The 16,293-nt window shown below is 40.3% G+C and overlaps 2 protein-coding genes and 1 long non-coding RNA gene across 3 annotated transcripts; 2 read left to right on the top strand and 1 right to left on the bottom strand.

Annotated features, from left to right (window-relative positions):
• Nucleotides 1-92: 92 nt before the first annotated feature.
• LOC309500404 lies at nucleotides 93-3,239 on the top strand. The gene is made up of 2 exons (XR_014206566.1): nucleotides 93-459; nucleotides 3,033-3,239. It is a non-coding gene; the product is annotated as an uncharacterized lncRNA (long non-coding RNA).
• acadm (acyl-CoA dehydrogenase medium chain) lies at nucleotides 3,097-6,654 on the bottom strand. Its single transcript, XM_082172014.1, has 12 exons — nucleotides 6,516-6,654; nucleotides 5,834-5,945; nucleotides 5,628-5,725; nucleotides 5,477-5,546; nucleotides 4,942-5,042; nucleotides 4,782-4,862; nucleotides 4,538-4,668; nucleotides 4,360-4,468; nucleotides 4,107-4,247; nucleotides 3,924-4,019; nucleotides 3,553-3,801; nucleotides 3,097-3,470 (listed from the first exon to the last, which is right to left on the bottom strand). The coding sequence occupies exons 1-12, from the start codon at nucleotides 6,528-6,530 to the stop codon at nucleotides 3,399-3,401; spliced, it is 1,275 nt and encodes a 424-aa protein (XP_082028140.1). The 5' UTR covers nucleotides 6,531-6,654; the 3' UTR covers nucleotides 3,097-3,398.
• A 357-nt stretch (nucleotides 6,655-7,011) lies between these two features.
• Nucleotides 7,012-15,990, top strand: hectd3 (HECT domain containing 3). The gene is made up of 21 exons (XM_082171991.1): nucleotides 7,012-7,632; nucleotides 7,881-8,041; nucleotides 9,152-9,244; nucleotides 9,700-9,835; nucleotides 9,959-10,080; nucleotides 10,367-10,480; nucleotides 10,782-10,864; nucleotides 10,970-11,135; nucleotides 12,240-12,321; nucleotides 12,616-12,798; nucleotides 13,378-13,430; nucleotides 13,696-13,760; nucleotides 13,834-13,937; nucleotides 14,080-14,193; nucleotides 14,298-14,387; nucleotides 14,491-14,697; nucleotides 14,849-14,978; nucleotides 15,264-15,338; nucleotides 15,439-15,520; nucleotides 15,605-15,676; nucleotides 15,773-15,990. Exons 1-21 carry the CDS (start codon nucleotides 7,285-7,287, stop codon nucleotides 15,855-15,857), a joined length of 2,565 nt encoding a protein of 854 aa, XP_082028117.1. The 5' UTR covers nucleotides 7,012-7,284; the 3' UTR covers nucleotides 15,858-15,990.
• Nucleotides 15,991-16,293: the final 303 nt, after the last annotated feature.

A 16,293-nucleotide genomic window follows, 5' to 3' on the forward strand; every position in this document is an offset into this window, starting at 1 on the left:
GTTATGCGATTCTGCATTCGCATCTTCTAGAGACAGACGTTTATATTCACTCATATCACAAAGCGGAGAAAGCAATATAGGTTGCCCTTACCATTTTTTCCCCAGATTATTGTCATAATCTTAACAATGTAGATTGTCATACGGAACAAGTTTTATATGAGCCGTTTTTATAGTTTATTCATTTTCTAAGGGGGATGAAACGCTGTTAGCAAAATGGTAGACATGTTTAAATAAATTTTAAAATCGTGATTAAAAAAAATAAAATAATAATAATAATAATAAACATTCAGAAAAAAAAAAGGAAGTGATTAGAATAATTTTTTTTTACTCGTTTACCCAACATTACTTCTTGAGTATCACCCTTTTTATTATATTTTTCACAATGGGGCCAATCATTAGGTCACACAGTTGCACGAAAAAAATATATTACATAAGACACTGCAAAATATTACTTATTTTGTCATTAACCTCCTCAGACCCGGTGTCCACATACGTGGACATCACATTTTTGGATGTGTGCAGCATAATACTTAATTCTGTGTAACTGGAACATGTTTTTCACAAACGTGGACACTTACACTGCCATCTGGTGGTGTCAGAAGAAAAAAAAATGTAACATAAATAATGTCAAGATGGCGGAGAACACAGGCGAAATGTCACGCAGCCACATCAGACCAAAACGTCCACAATGTATAAAAAAAAAAAAAAACATTTCATTGTTGATTCTTGTTAAGTTATGCATAATAGTGTTGTATGATTAAAATGGCATGCACATTTGACAAAATTTTGTAACAGGGAAGATTTACTATGCTGCTAAATTTGATGTCCACATATGTGGACACTGACTTAACTTCGATGAAACTGTATAAGAATGTGAGCAAAAAAATGAGAATTTGTAGTTGCACTGAGCTTCGTGACGCAAACTGGCTCACGATCACGCGCACACACACACACACACACACACACACACACACACACACACACTCTTGCTCACTCGCGATTGCGTGCACAAACACACACACACACACACACACACACACACTCTTGCTCACTCGCGATCGCGTGCACAAACACACACACAAACACACTTTTGCTCACTCACTCGCGCACACACACACACACTTGCTCACTCGCGATCGCGTGCACAAACACACACACACTCTCTTGCTTACTCGCGATCTCGCACACACACACAAACACACACACACACACACACACACACACACACACTTGCTCACTCGCGATCGCGCGCGCGCATACACACGCTCACTCTCTCACACACACTCTCTTGCTCACTCGCGATCGCACCTTACACACACACACACACACACACAAATAAAAAGAACATTACTAGTTTGGAGAAGTTGAAGTTTTGGATTGTTACAAAAAAGAAAGCAAATTTTCATGTTTTTTGGATCTGTTTTTTATGCATTTTGTTTTTCCATATCAATGTTCAGAAGTGGTGATCGGTTGACAGCTCCGCCCCTCTCTTCACTCGAGTGTCCAAGACATACGGCCAGATGAAACGACCACAAAGTCGATCATCGACCTCCGGCCTAGGGCGTCCTGGTGCCATGTGCACTGATGGGCACCCTTATGCTTGAACATGGTGTTCGTTATGGACAAGCTGTAACTGGCACAGAAGTCCAATAACAGAACACCGCTCGGGTTCAGATCAGGGGGGCTGTTCCTCCCAATCACGCCCCTCCAGGTGTCACTGTCGCTGCCCACGTGGGCGTTGAAGTCCCCCAGTAGAACAACGGAGTCCCCAGTCGGAGCACTTTCCAGCACCCCTCCCAGAGACCCCAAGAAGGCCGTGTACTCTACACTGCCGTTTGGCCCATAGGCGCACACAACAGTGAGAGACCAATCCCCGACCCGAAGGCGCAGGGAAGCGACCCTCTTGTTCACTGGGGTGAATTCCAACACATGGCGGCTGAGCTGGGGGGCTATAAGCAAACCCACACCAGCCCGCCGCCTCTCACCATGGGCAACTCCAGAGTGGTAAAGAGTCCATCCTCTCTCCAGGAGTGTGGTTCCAGAGCCCAAGCTGTGCTTGGAGGTGATCCCGACCATGTCTAGTCGGTACCTCTCAACCTCACGCACAATCTCAGGCTCCTTCCCCGCCAGCGAGGTGACATTTCACGTCCCTAGAGCTAGTTTCCGTGTCCAGGGATCGGGTCGTCGAGGCCCCTGCCTTCGACTGCTGCCCGATCCTCTAAGCACCGGTCCCTTACAGTCCCTCCTACGGGTGGTAAGCCCATGGGAGGGCGGCCCCAGGTTGCTTCCTCGGGCTGAGCCCGGCCGGACCCCATGGGGGGAGGCCCGGCCACCAGGCGCTCTCATACTCCAGGGTGGGGCCCCGGCTAAATTTTCGGATCCAACTCACCTGGGCTGAGCTGTGGGTCCTGTGCTGTGGGTCATGACCGAAAGGACAAGATCCCCGATACAGGTGACCGAAATGAGCTTTCTCCCCAGGGTGGCTGGGCGATCCCTTAGAGATATGGTGAGAAGCTCGGTCACTCGATAGGAGCTCAGCTGAGGTGGCTCGGGCATCTGTTCCGGATGCCTCCTGGACGCCTTCCCGGGAAGGTGTTCCGGGCGCGTCCCACCGGAAGGGACTATGTCTTCCAGCTGGCCTGGGAACGCCTCGGTGTCCCCCCGGAAGAGCTGGAGGAAGTGTCTAGAGTGAGGGAAGTCTGGGCATTTCTTCTTTCTTCTTCTGCCCCGCGACCCGGACCCGGATAAGCGGAAGATGTATGTTATGTATGTTCAGAAGTTATACAAGAGTAACAACGAAAAATGTTCAGGCACAGGCTGTAAATAAAAGAGATTTGCATTTTGTTACACAATGGTGTCTTGATTGTTTTCTGTGAATTCAGACCCAGTGTCCACATATGTGGACATCATTTTTTTCAAAAAGTGCTTCATGTTCAAAGATAATATCTGGTTATTATATGTATTGGTCCCTCCTAACCCCAAAAAGCTAGAAGAAATCTAAAATGCACGTCAAACCAAAGCTCGGGTCTGAGGAGGTTAAAATGTCAATAATACAGTTTCTACTACTGGCCACAATCATTCAGGCAAGAAAATAAACACTTTTTCAAAGCAGATTTTTATTTTTTATTTTGAGGACGTAATAGTTACAAAAAAAATTCTGACAGAGCCATGTAACCATGTTACTTTGTTCAGCTTAACATTTGATCAACTTAGTTGTTTAACGCTACAAACACAAAGATGGCAAGGCATGCTGATATGACATAAGGCAACGTGAGTTCTGTGTAGGCAATTTACAATCTGTAGATACAATCCTGAGATCTATTGATCAAATACATCATTTACAAAAGACACTAAACCAAACGATTAGCTCTTGGCATGGAAGTCCTGGGTTTACAGGTTCACTGTTTGAATCTTCCAAGATGTTCTCTTGAGATGATGAGCCTTTGGATTTGAGCAGTCCCTTCATAAATCTGTGGATTCAGACAATAAGCCATTAATCAAATTTGAGCATTTTTTTAAATTAACAAATTAATAAAGGTCTACAATCCTGACCTGGTAAATCTTAGCGTCTCTCATCAGCTTCTCCACAGGATATTCACTATTGAAACCGTTCCCACCAAAGATCTGGACGGCATCAGTGGCACACTGGTTTGCAATGTCTCCAGCAAAGGCCTTGGCAATCGATGCATAGTAGGTGTTCCTGCGGCCCTCATCCACTTCCCAAGCTGCTCTCTGATAGGCCATCCTGGCAAGCTCCACTTTCATGGCCATTTCAGCCAGAAGGAATGACACTGCCTGGTGCTGGCGGTCACAAAACAGAAGCAGCGTATTCATTATTTATACTGTAGAATTAAGTAAATTTATTTTAGAATTTACTGTATTAGCTTCATAGCATCAGTTTAGGTTGTCAAACATACACCTACCTCAGCAATAAACTTGCCAAAAGTCTTTCTTTCCAAAGCGTACTTTGTGGCCTCTTCCAGTGCTCTCTGTGCAAGACCCACTGCACCAGCAGCCACCTGAAAAGCATCAAGATATGGTTGACATGGCATTATGATTAGCCAACTGCAATTTGTTAGAAGTAATAACTGCAAAAGGACACTTACTGGTGGTCTGGTCTTGTCAAAGGCACCCATGGCAATCTTGAAGCCGGCTCCTTCTCCAATCAAAACATTCTCCTTCGGGATTCTTACATCCTCAAACGTGATGCCCCTGGTGTCTGAGCATCTCTGGCCCATGTTCAGTTCCTGTTAAACAGGAGAATGCAGACATAAGCAAATAGTGCAAAATCTCAAAGTGGTATTATAGTGTCTATGTATCGTCTGAGTGCATCAGACTGCGCTTGTCAGCAGCTCTTACCTTTCTGCCAGGCTGGAGTCCTGGGGTGTCAGCTTCAACAATAAAGCCTGTGAAAGCCTTGCTAGTAGGACATTTGGGATCGGAATCTGTGCGGGCCAGCAGGAAGTACCTTTAAATGCAAACAAAAAGGTTTATAATTGCCCCAAAAATAGTAATGAATCCAAAGCAGTTCACCTACCAGTTCGCTTTTCCTCCATTGGTGATCCACATTTTCTGACCGTTGACCACATACTCGTCTCCTTTCTTCACAGCCCGGGTCTTTATTGCAGCCACATCAGAGCCTGCTCCCGGCTCGGTCACACAGTACGCCTGTCAACACGGTCACATGCAAAAGCACGTATTTATGTACTTACTATTTCTATGGGAAAGCTTCATATCAAAATCAAAAATATTGATTATTAGAAAAATGATGACAAACTTACACACATTAGAGGTTCTTCTGTCATTCTGCCCAAATATTTCTTCTTCTGGGCATCATTACCACCAATAATGACTGGCATTTGCTGCATGGGAAAAAAATACCATTTAATATAATTATTAAATGAATCACACTCAAAAATAAGGTCCTAAAACTCCACTTACTCCCAGAGAGTTTGCCTCAATGGCTGTCTGTACACCAGTGCAGCCAAAGGCCAGCTCCTCTGTGATGAGACAGGCATCAAATATGCCCAGACCCATTCCACCTGGAACATATTGCAATATCCAACATGGTCAGAATTAAAGGAATAGTGTCCTCATGTTGATCCAAACTCCTGTGACACCACTTTGAAAACCCCTGCCATAAAAGTATCATAAAAGGGTTCCATTTGACTTTCACGCTGCATTTCAGCTAATTGCATCTTAAATGTCAGGATGTTCTTTACAGAAAGCTTTCGTATGGCTTTAGACATATGGACTACTTTTATGATACTTTATTGTGCTTTTATGGTATAACTGCATGGAAACTAGCAATCAGTAGATTATTAAAATATAGAATTTTATGCTTAATGGATTTTTTTTTTTTTTGGTTTAGGTTTGGATTTGGAATGACATGCAGGCAAGTAAATGATGACAGAATTATCATTTTGGGCATCAGCCTTTAGGTCACTCCATAATGCTAGGACCTTAAAGTACCTACCACAGTCCTCAGGAATATGTCCATTCATTAGACCCAGCTCCCATGCTCTCTTAATGAGAGGAAATGGATACTGCCAGGAGGAAATCACCCATTACAATTTTGGCAAATCAAAATATGTAATATGGTGGACATGTAGATTTAAATAACTTACTTCACCACTTCTGTCATATGCTGGGGCAGCTGGTACAATCTCCTCTCGTGCAAACTTTCTTGCCAGCTCCTGGAACTCTTTCTGCTGGTCAGTTAATTCTGTTAAATTGGAGGAATGGTGTGTTGAGATGGTGTAATGGTGCCTTGGCATTTTTGGAAACACAGTGAGCAGAAGTAACATTATAATCAGAGGATGATCATACATACCAAAGCTGAAGCCTCCATGAGCTCCCTTCAAGCTGGCAGTCGCTGCTCTGGCACTAGCTTGAGGGCCAGAACTCTGAAACCTGAGTCCAGCCTGAACACCTGCCCTCAAAACCTGTTGGACAATGATTAAATACAGATCATTACAAATTTCTGCACTGACCTTACTATTTTAAAGATTTACCACGGTAAAATTCCATCATTCAAATAATCCTCAATTTAAACTATACAATTGTATTGCATTTAATCACTGTCATCTTAATTTAATAAAATCTAATAAAATTAATATAATTCTAATATAGAATGAGTTTGGCAAAAGTATGATACTGTAGGCTATATTTGCAGTAAGTTACAGTATGTCAAGACTTGGTTTATATCCTGCCAGGCACTTTGTATAAAGACAGGGTTACAAAAACTACGAGTAGGAGAAGAGCAGAAACTTCACCACATTAATCAATAAACGTATCACATTTGTGAAAACTTCATGATCCCAGATGTAATGATATTATCTCTTAACTGCGTAGACTAGTTGTTCCGTCGACTAGGAATTCAGCTTATCTAACAGCCTAGCGTTAGGCTAGCTATCTCTCAAATTCACCAGATTTTAGATTCGAAACAAATAAAATGGCATGCATATGCAAAATAGTTACTGTTCGCAAATACGTCAAGAGAAATGCGTATATACCTTGTTAAAAAGCATCGCTTCGCTATTTCTCAGCTTCAGCAGCTCAGCTCCTTCAATGCCCTTACACTGTTCACCAAACAGAAATCATGAAATGCCAACCAATCAACGACCTCTGTTTTATCACGTGAGTAGGCACCGTCGCTCTAGTGACTTTTGCCCTACTTTTGTTATAAAACCCCAAAGATGATAAAAATATTACTTCTTTTTAAGAAGATTTGTTTTTAATCCTCAAGACCATTAGTCAAATTGAGGACAGTCGTGTCTTATTAATCTTATTAATATTATGTTAAATAAATAACCTTTGCTTCATTCATTTATTCATATACTCATTTATTCATGTACTATCCAATCTTAATTCAATTATTTAAATATACTAATTCTTATTTTTAAAAATAGGATTTAAAAACGTTATGACTTAAAATGAAAAAGAAAAATAATAAACCAAAATGAGTGGAGTGTAGCAGGCAGTCTTTCCAGTAGGGGGGATGAGTAAACACACATGGGCGGGTCGCCCTTTAGACCGGTGACATAGCTGTCTTGACAGATGCCAGTATCCGTAGCTTTGGCGCTAGTAAAAATGCTTAACTGTATCTAACTTAGTCTTTTGTCGTACTGTTCGTTTATTACATCGGATATCAATAAAAAGCGGACAGACAGGTAACTAAATGACAAGCATATGCGAGTGTAATGCTTGCTGACGGCCGAACTGCTCAGTTTTGACACATCCTCAGCTAGCTCTCCGGCTAGCGCACTCAAACTTGAGGAGGGGATGTCTCCGGACGTGAACCCCAACATCCTCCTGGGGAGAATACGCTTTTTAAACAAGTGCATTGAATGTTTCCGAAAAAGTGAACATCTGCCGGAGTCCCTGTGTTACGTGCCGAAAGAGGTTTGCTACAAAATCTGCAAGGATTCGTCGTCGGGCTCCGTTTCCGCGTCCTCGTCAACTGCTGGCAACTCGGGTGGCAAAAGCGTGGTGTCGGTGAGGGAGAGCCCGCATCAGGCGCCACACAAGAAATCATGCAAGTGCAACATCGAGCCCAAGAAATCGACATGTATACGGACAACAGGGGAGGAGTACTGCAACGGTCATGGCCTGTGGGTCAAAATAAGCAAGGTAGAACATGTATATGTATTATTATGTGTTGCCTGGAACTAGTGTCAGAATCAGACGCTATTCTAATTGATCTGCTGTATCATCATTGATATCAGAATACACGGGGCTTCCTGGTTCATGACGTCACTGCATGTAATCTGTTGGTGTGGCTCCCGGAATCTTCCACTCTTCAGCTCAATGGACATTCAAATGAGAGTCAGCCTGTTTTGTTTGTCCCTCTGATTGTTTGAGTGCTCTGTCCATCACAGGAGCAGCTGGAGGAGTATCGTGCTGGTTTGGACATAGAGGAGGGCTGGATCCTGGTGTGTAAACACACAGAAGGTGGAGACAGACTTGTGCCGGTGGAATCTCCCGAAACCATCAGCCGCCAACAGCAGCTCTTTGGCTATGACCACAAGCCTTGTAGCAGGTTTGTGAATTTTTAAATGTCCACCATTCTCTATTTCCCTGACCCATGTAAACTTACACTGTGAATCTTCAAATTGTGAGCAAAATTTTGACATTCAAAAGAACGTTTATTTATTTAAAGATAAATGCTTGTATTCAGCAACGATGCATCAATTGATCAAAAGTGACATCAAAGATAGATAGATAGATAGATAGATGGATAGATATAGTTTTATTTGTCCTCGAGAGGAAATTAGTTACCACTGTAGATGCGTAAATAACACAGACAACACATAACATTAAATTATCGACATATGTGACCCTGGACCACAAAACCAGTCACATGGGTCACAATTTTTAAATTGAGATTTATACATCATATGAAAGCTGAATAAATAAGCTTTCCATCCACTGATGTATGGTTTGTTAGGATATTTGGCCGGAAAACAACTATTTGAACATCTGGAATCTGAGGCTGCAAAAAAATCGAAACATTTTGAAAATCACCTTTAAAGTTGTCCATTTATGTCCGCGATTGTGCTGCATTCACTCACAAAATGTTTTATATATTTACGGTAGGAAATTTACCAAATATCTTCATGGAACATGATCTTTACTTAATATCCCAATAATTTTTGGCATAAAAGAAAAATCGATAATTTTGACCCGTACAATGTATTGTTGGCTACTGCCACAAATATACCCATGCGACTTGTGACTGGTCCAGGGTCACATAATACAATCAAAACCAATCACAGACATCACAAAAAAAGAGAGAGCATAAGATGACATACAGTATCAATGGCTAGAGCTCGTATAGATACAGGAACAAAACTCTTATTATACCTGGCCTTTCTACACATCGGTAATCTATATCTCTGGCCAGAAGGCAGGGGATAAAACTTTTATAATGTTCTTCTAATTACATTCTATAAAATAAACTGCCATTAAAATTTAACTAGGAAGTCTGACATATTCAGTTTAGTTACGGCTCAGTACTTGAATTGACTGTCAATGTGAAATGCGTGTATTAACATATAAAAACTGTTGATAGTAAAAAAAATAAAATAATAATAATTCTGACGATTCAACGGATATAAATAACCAGCATTTTTCCTTAATGGCTATGTAGGTGGGAGCAGGTGGTGGATGTGGAAAACTCCTTACACATGGGTGCCAAACCCAAGGTTGCAGAGCCGGACGAGTCCGCTGTTCGAAAGCTGAGGTGAATAGATGCTCTGCCTCTGACACAAACATTTTAAAAAGACAAAACAATTCTCTATAATATAATTAAACAAAACTCTCTGTGATATTTCCTGTTTAAGTCTAATTAATATTTTCTAATATTAATAATAAACAGTTAAGAAGTTTTGTTCAAATATTTTTTTCCTAAGAATAATCAAATCTATGGCCAAAAAACGAATATATATGAATATATATATATATATATATAAATAAAAAAAAAATTTTAATTAGCCTGTTTTTCTTCATTATGATATCAGAAAATTAGAAACATGCTTTTGTAGAGGAGGTGTTTTCAAGTAAAATTAAAATAAAACCTAAAATAATTTTATGTACAGTATGAATACATTTTTTTTTGAATAAATGAGTAGATCCAGAAAAAAATTAGAACTAATTAGAAATTCCAGAACTAATTCTGTGAGGGACTGTGTCTTCCAGGTATGTCCCTCCTACATGGATGTTTGAATGTGACGAGGACCTCGTACACTACTTCTACGACCACATTGGGAAGGAAGATGAAAATCTTGGCAGTGTGAAGCAATGCGTGACCAGCATTGATGTGTCTTCTAGTTCGGTGTGTGAGGGCTTAGTATCATTTTGTGTAATAGTGAAGGGCAGAGTGCTGTGAGTGAACATATACGATGTTCTAGACTAGTACTAAGTAGTATTAGTAGTAAGTAAGTTTTTATGTTTGAAGGAGGACCCCAGTGGTGGTGCAAGCTGCCTGACAGATGGAGACACTGAGACATTCTGGGAGAGCGATGGCATGCAGGGACAGCACTGGATCCGTCTGCACATGAAGAGAGGCACTGTGGTAAAGTAAGGACAACTGATTTTCTAGTCACTCTAATTATCATGGACTTTGTTCACAATGCACTCAAACCTGGTTTGGTTATCAAATCCGAACCTTTGAGACTGACGGTCTGTATTTCAGTGTGTCAACATCGTATGAAATCCGATCTGATCACATTCCAAAAAATCTGATTTTTATTGAATTCAAACATCATGTGTTTGTCAACATCATATTTGATCTGAACGTATTTGAGTCAGATTATAAACTCTGAACATAAAAACATATCAATTATTTTATTTTCTCTTCTTTTAGCAAACTGATATTAACAGTGGACTCAACAGATGATAACTACATGCCCAAAAGAGTGACTGTATATGGTGGAGAGGGAGATAATCTCAAGAAATACAGTGATGTAACAATAGATGAGTAAGTAATGTGTTTCATTATTTAAAGCCTACCAAACTTTTTTGGTGCAATGTTTTGTTTGGAAAGTGTGCTTGGGATATTTACATTTTTCTTAAATAAATGTCTCTTTGTTATTTTGTTATCTAATTCAATAACTTTCATGCATTGGAAGTGTGGGTTAAAAGCCCAGTTTTTGTAGCCATTTATCATTTTATATGTATATGCTCATGCTATATTAGTAGCACCATTTTCAAGTTATAAATATGTAAAGGCTATATACAGTTTTGAATATTGCAACAGTATGGCTTTATTTCTCTCATAGCAACTTAATAGGAGAGGTTTGTGTTCTGGAGGACATGACATCACATTTGCCTGTCATAGAGATCAGGATTGAGGAATGCAGAGGTAAGATTCATCTGACATGACATGCTGTCATCTGAAAGAGAAAGCCAGACTCATGACTGTTCATCTCGATTCTTAGCTATTTCTTGTCATTATATTCTGCTGTAGATGAGGGAATCGATGTACGGATCAGGGGTCTAAAGATCAAATCGTCCTGCGAGCGTGACTTGGGCCTCAACGCAGACGTGTTCCAGTCTCCCAACCTAGTGCGCTACCCGAGATTGGAGGGCACCCCTCCTGATGTCCTCTATCGCCGTGCTCTGGTCATTCAGAGGTAACACCCAGCAATATGTGATATGGTAAGGCAGAGTCCTGCACGGGTCCGATTTTGTAAATCTGCACCCGCCCGTACCTGCAATGCTTAAAACCGCATCCGATCCGTTTTCCGACAGCAGCACTAATTAAAATCCGCACCTGACCCGACCCACACCCAAAATTAAATCAGTTTAGCCTATCACATTATAGACACACTTACAAAAATGTGTATTGCCAGGTCATACAGAAATTACGACCATTAACACAAGGACTACTTCAGGCGAAGCTGTCAAAAGGCCTATCCTAGGCTACATGAAGAACATGGCTACCACAAAACTGAACAGACGCGGCTACAACACTATATCTGCCACGCAATTTCGTCTAGCCTACATCTGACAATTTCGGGTTCAAACACGCCCTGCACACCACACATACTTGACAGTGTTAAATTAAACAAAATAAAAATACTGAAAAATACTGTTCGATAGAACTGCTTGGTTTGTTACCAGAGTTTTCTGCGTGCTTCCTCAGCGATGAAGTTCCACATTTGCGGCTATCCAACACCAAAACTTTAAGGCAGGTTTTGGATGCAGCAAAGCCTTTCACAGTATTTTTTTCTTCATCTGAGATAACTCCAAATTCTCCCACCTGCTGGACTTGATTTTTGATGACATATTGTCGACAACTTTACAATCTCCACTAGCTATTCTTTTCTTCAACTCTTCAGGATCCATCTCGATGACTGCAGGCAGATTGCTCGTTTGTGTTTTTTTTTTGTTTTGTTTTTGTGAAAGTAGGCCTAGAGACTCCTGGGAGGACGTGGGCACAAATAAACTGATATGGATTTAAAATTATTTTATCAACTTGAAATACAGGCATATTTTTGTAGATGTGTTCCTAAAAATATGCATCTATTTTTACGTTTGCACGTGACTGTTTTAAACCCGTGTTTAGACCTGTGTTTCAGCCTTGACCGACCCGACCCGCACCCGTATCCGACACAGTTGGATATTTTTCGCCAGTTTCAGTAAAATTTGCGGGTCACCCGAACCCGTGCAGGACTCCGTGGTAATGCCTATATGTGAGCTTTTGTTGACACAGTATTGTTTTTTTGTGTCTGAAGGTTCATCACACTCCTGGATAGTCTATTGCCACATATGGTGCCTGCATGGGACTACAGCCTTGGAACATTCAACCAGATCAAAGTTAGTTCTCTTTTCTAGGTCAAGTGTGTCTTGTTTGTATATCAGAAGTTTAAACTGGCAAGGCTTTAAATCTCATGCAAATAATAAACTTCCCTGATGATGAAAAACCGTAATGTCACGTGAGAGTAACCGCGATAAAGATGATAATCAAAAAAACTGTAACCGAGAGAATGTGCAGCATGAGGCGAATGTTGGAGACATTTTAATCACTCACAATCTAATATTGTCATATCGCCAAACCAAGCCAAACTCTCTTTTTTTAACTCTTTCCTCAAACTTTGTGCTGCTCTGTAGTGTATAAAGCAGTTCCTGCTGTTGTCCAAGCGTCGCTCTGCCCTCATCACCCAGTGCCTGAAGGACTCTGAGACCAGTAAGCCTAACTTCATGCCCCGCCTTTACATCAACCGTCGCCTTGCCATGGAGCACCGTGACAACCCCACTCTGGACTCCACGTGTAAAAATGCTGTCTTCACTCAGGTAGTCCACAAAACATGTGCCTATATATGTTCAAAATGTATTTGTTCTGTGTTTGCCTAACACACATACTACCTTGCAATGTTTTTTTTGTTTTTTTTAAGAAATGAGTGCTGCATTCAGCAAAACACTTTCAAAATATTACAAAAGATTTCTAATTCAAATAAATGCTGTACGTTTGAACTTTCTATTCGTCAAATATTCATGAAAAATTGTTTCCACAAAAGTATTAAACAGCTGTTTTCAACATTGACAGTAATTAGAGATGTTTCTGGAGCAGCAAATCATCATATTAGAATGATTTCTGAAGGATCATGTGACACTGAAGATGGGAGTAATGATGCTGAAAATTCAGCTTCGCCATTACAGGAATAAATAGCTTTTTTTAATATATTGAAATAGAAAACAGTTATTTTTATTGTAATGTTATACAATGTTTACAATATTACCATTTGTACTGTATTTTTGATCAAACAAATGCAGTCTTGGTGAGAATAAGAGACTTAAAAATCTTACAGAGATCAAAAGACACCCCAGTCTTTTGATTAGTAGTGTTTATAATTTTAATTTGTCGTTATGTAGGTGTATGAGGGTCTGAAGCCGTCTGACAAGTATGAAAAAACTCTGGACTACAGGTAGTCTCTCTCTCTCTCTCTCTCTCTCTCTCTCTCTCTCTTCTCTCTCTTCTCTCTCTCTCTCTCTCTCTCTCTCTCTCTCTCTCTCTCTCTCTCTCTCCCTCTCTCTCTCTCTCTCTCTCTCTCTCTCTCTCTCTCTCTCTCTATATATATATATATATATATATATATATATAGACAAACAAATATACTAGTTCTAATAAACAATCATTTTATTATACTTTATACACACAAATATATATATATATTTTTTTTTTTCTTACAGGTGGCCAGCACGATATGACCAGTGGTGGGAGTGTAAATTCATTGCAGAAGGCATCATCGATCAAGGTCATACAGTGATAAACTTATTTCACATGTCTAAATTTAAACAGTATCCTCATCTGAGATTTCTTTCTAGCAGGCGGTGGATTTCGAGACAGCCTGGCAGACATGTCTGAAGAGCTTTGTCCCAGCTCATCAGAGTGCCCTGTACCACTTCCATTCTTCACTCGAACCTCTAACCAGGTAACAAACAAGTTATTGCATGCACTTTCTGTAATTGTACATTTTATGTTTTGTTTTGTTTTTTAACCCTGCTGTAGTCCATTGCAATGGAGTTAACTCTAATGTAACTGACAAGTTAGTTATGAACCTCTCTTTGTATTAGGGAGCTGGAGAGGCTAGAGACTTCTATGTGCCAAATCCTTCATGCAGAGAATTCCACAAGTTTGAGTGGATTGGGCAACTAATGGGCGCAGCTCTTCGTGGAAAAGACTTTCTGGTCAGTTGTGTTGTGTAATTGCAGTGGGACCTTAGTATTCATTTAAAGTTGCCTTTCCTTGATCATTTGGTAGAAAAGGAGATTTCATAATATTTATCCTTTAGGTTCTGGCTTTGCCAGGGCTGGTGTGGAAGCAGCTGATTGGAGAAACAGTCAGCTGGACGAAAGATTTTCCTGCAGTAGATTCAGTGCTGGTAAGAAGCCCATATATCTCTCCCCGCAGTCTTTTCTTTGCATCTTGGTGCTGACTACTGGAATCAGTGGAACTGATGGAACATGTTTGATGTTGTTCCTTAGGTAAAGTTGTTGGAGGCTATGGAGCATATGGACAAGGACACATTTGATTTTAAGTTTGGCCAGGAGCTTGTGTACACCACGCCCCTGAGTGACGGGCGGCTGGTGGAGCTGATTCCAGGAGGAAGTGGAGTGGTGGTCCGATATGAGGATCGCATGGAGTTCATACGCCTGGTACAGAAATCGAGACTAGACGAGAGCCGGGAACAGGTAAAAAAGAAGAGAAAAAAAGTCTGTTAAAACTATTGCATTTGGAGTTAACAGAAGAAACAACATCCTTTTTGAGGACGTACTAAGCATATATTTCTCAATCAGTCCATTAAATCCTGTGCTTAATCCAAGCTGTGTTCCTGCACTACAGGTAGCTGCCATGCAGGCAGGACTGGTGAAAGTGGTCCCGCAAGCTGTGCTTGATCTCCTGACATGGCAGGAAGTGGAGAAGAAAGTGTGCGGAGACCCAGAGATCACAGTGGAGGCCCTTAAACGCCTCAGTGAGTCATACAGCAGCTGACATGAGCATTAAATAATTTATATTCTCTGTCTCAGCATGAATTCTCGAAGGCGCTGAACCGAATAGTGGATGAAAGTATAACAGCTCTGTACAGCAGTCATTCTCAACTAGTTTTATTTCAGGACCCAAGTTTTATATTGAATTTGAGTTGAGTGTTTTGTTTTGCTAGAATTTTATCAAATGTTTGTTAATGTAATGGGAAATTTCATTTATATTACATTAAATTACTTGCATTATATATTTTTATTGATTTATTTTCTATCAGCACGCTATGAAGACTTGGAACAAACAGATGTCAGAGTGCAGTACTTATGGGAAGCCCTGATGAACTTCACCAATGGTTAGTAAGGTTCCTTATCATACGTGAAACAACTGTTTTTAGTTATTTGCAAAAGGAAGTACCTAAATTTCTCATGTTGATTTATTTACACTTTTGCCAGAGGATCGTAGCAGGTTTTTGAGGTTTGTGACTGGCAGAAGTCGTCTTCCTGCCCCCATTTACATCTTCCCAGACAAACAAGGGTAAGTTGTAAAGAAAATAACAAGATATCATGTTCATTTAGGTTGTGATCTAAATAAACATTAAACAAATGCATTTTTGTCTAGGTCTGAATCCACAGATGCACTTCCTCAATCTTCCACATGTTCCAGCACCCTTTATCTACCCAAATACCCAAGGTGTGTTTATGTAATATAATATTTGGATGATTTCATAATAACGGAATAAAAGTTATTACCTTTTTTGACTGTATTTTAAATGTGTTTAATCCGCAGTGCTAAAGTTTGTGAAGAGAAGCTTCGCTATGCTGCATATAACTGTGTGGCCATAGACACAGACATGAGCCCTTGGGAGGAGTGACCTGATTTTGCCATGTTTACTAATTTTACACAGCAGGGTTTTGGCATAAATGAACTGTAGCACCGTGCACATGACCTTGTCTACACTATTGCCAATTACATCTGTACAGTATAAATAAATATGTTATAAACAACTCCTGGTTTGTAGTTCTTTCTTAATAATTTTACAGTTTGAAATTGTTGGGAAATCGACAGAGACCACTCATGACAATTTCAATTTAGCGTTTTGTATTTTTTACAAAATATATTACCATTATAACAATTAGAAAAATGTAACTGAAAAATAAATTGTATTGAATATGAACATTTTATTTTGTAATGTCCCCCTTTTGCTTTACTGACAACAGCACTAAACAAAACTACATGAACTTCAAGAATGCCATGATCCAACAGAACAGCTTGTGCTTCAATTCAAGTCAGAACATCTGACAGATATG

Source organism: Leuciscus leuciscus (assembly GCF_965113295.1).
Source record: "Leuciscus leuciscus genome assembly, chromosome: 6".
NCBI lineage: Eukaryota > Metazoa > Chordata > Actinopteri > Cypriniformes > Leuciscidae > Leuciscus > Leuciscus leuciscus.

Bases quoted from the DNA above. Each gene is read 5' to 3' on its own strand.
- hectd3 (XM_082171991.1), top strand. From the start codon at position 7,285: ATGTCTCCGGACGTGAACCCCAACATCCTCCTGGGGAGAATACGCTTT. The intron at 15,339-15,438 runs GTTAGTAAGGTT...CACTTTTGCCAG, and splicing joins CCTGATGAACTTCACCAATG to AGGATCGTAGCAGGTTTTTG. The intron at 15,677-15,772 runs GTGTGTTTATGT...TTTAATCCGCAG, and splicing joins TATCTACCCAAATACCCAAG to TGCTAAAGTTTGTGAAGAGA.
- acadm (XM_082172014.1), bottom strand. The intron at 5,043-5,476 runs GTAGGTACTTTA...AATATGTTCCAG, and splicing joins ACATATTCCTGAGGACTGTG to GTGGAATGGGTCTGGGCATA. The intron at 4,669-4,781 runs GTAAGTTTGTCA...CCGTGTTGACAG, and splicing joins CAGAAGAACCTCTAATGTGT to GCGTACTGTGTGACCGAGCC.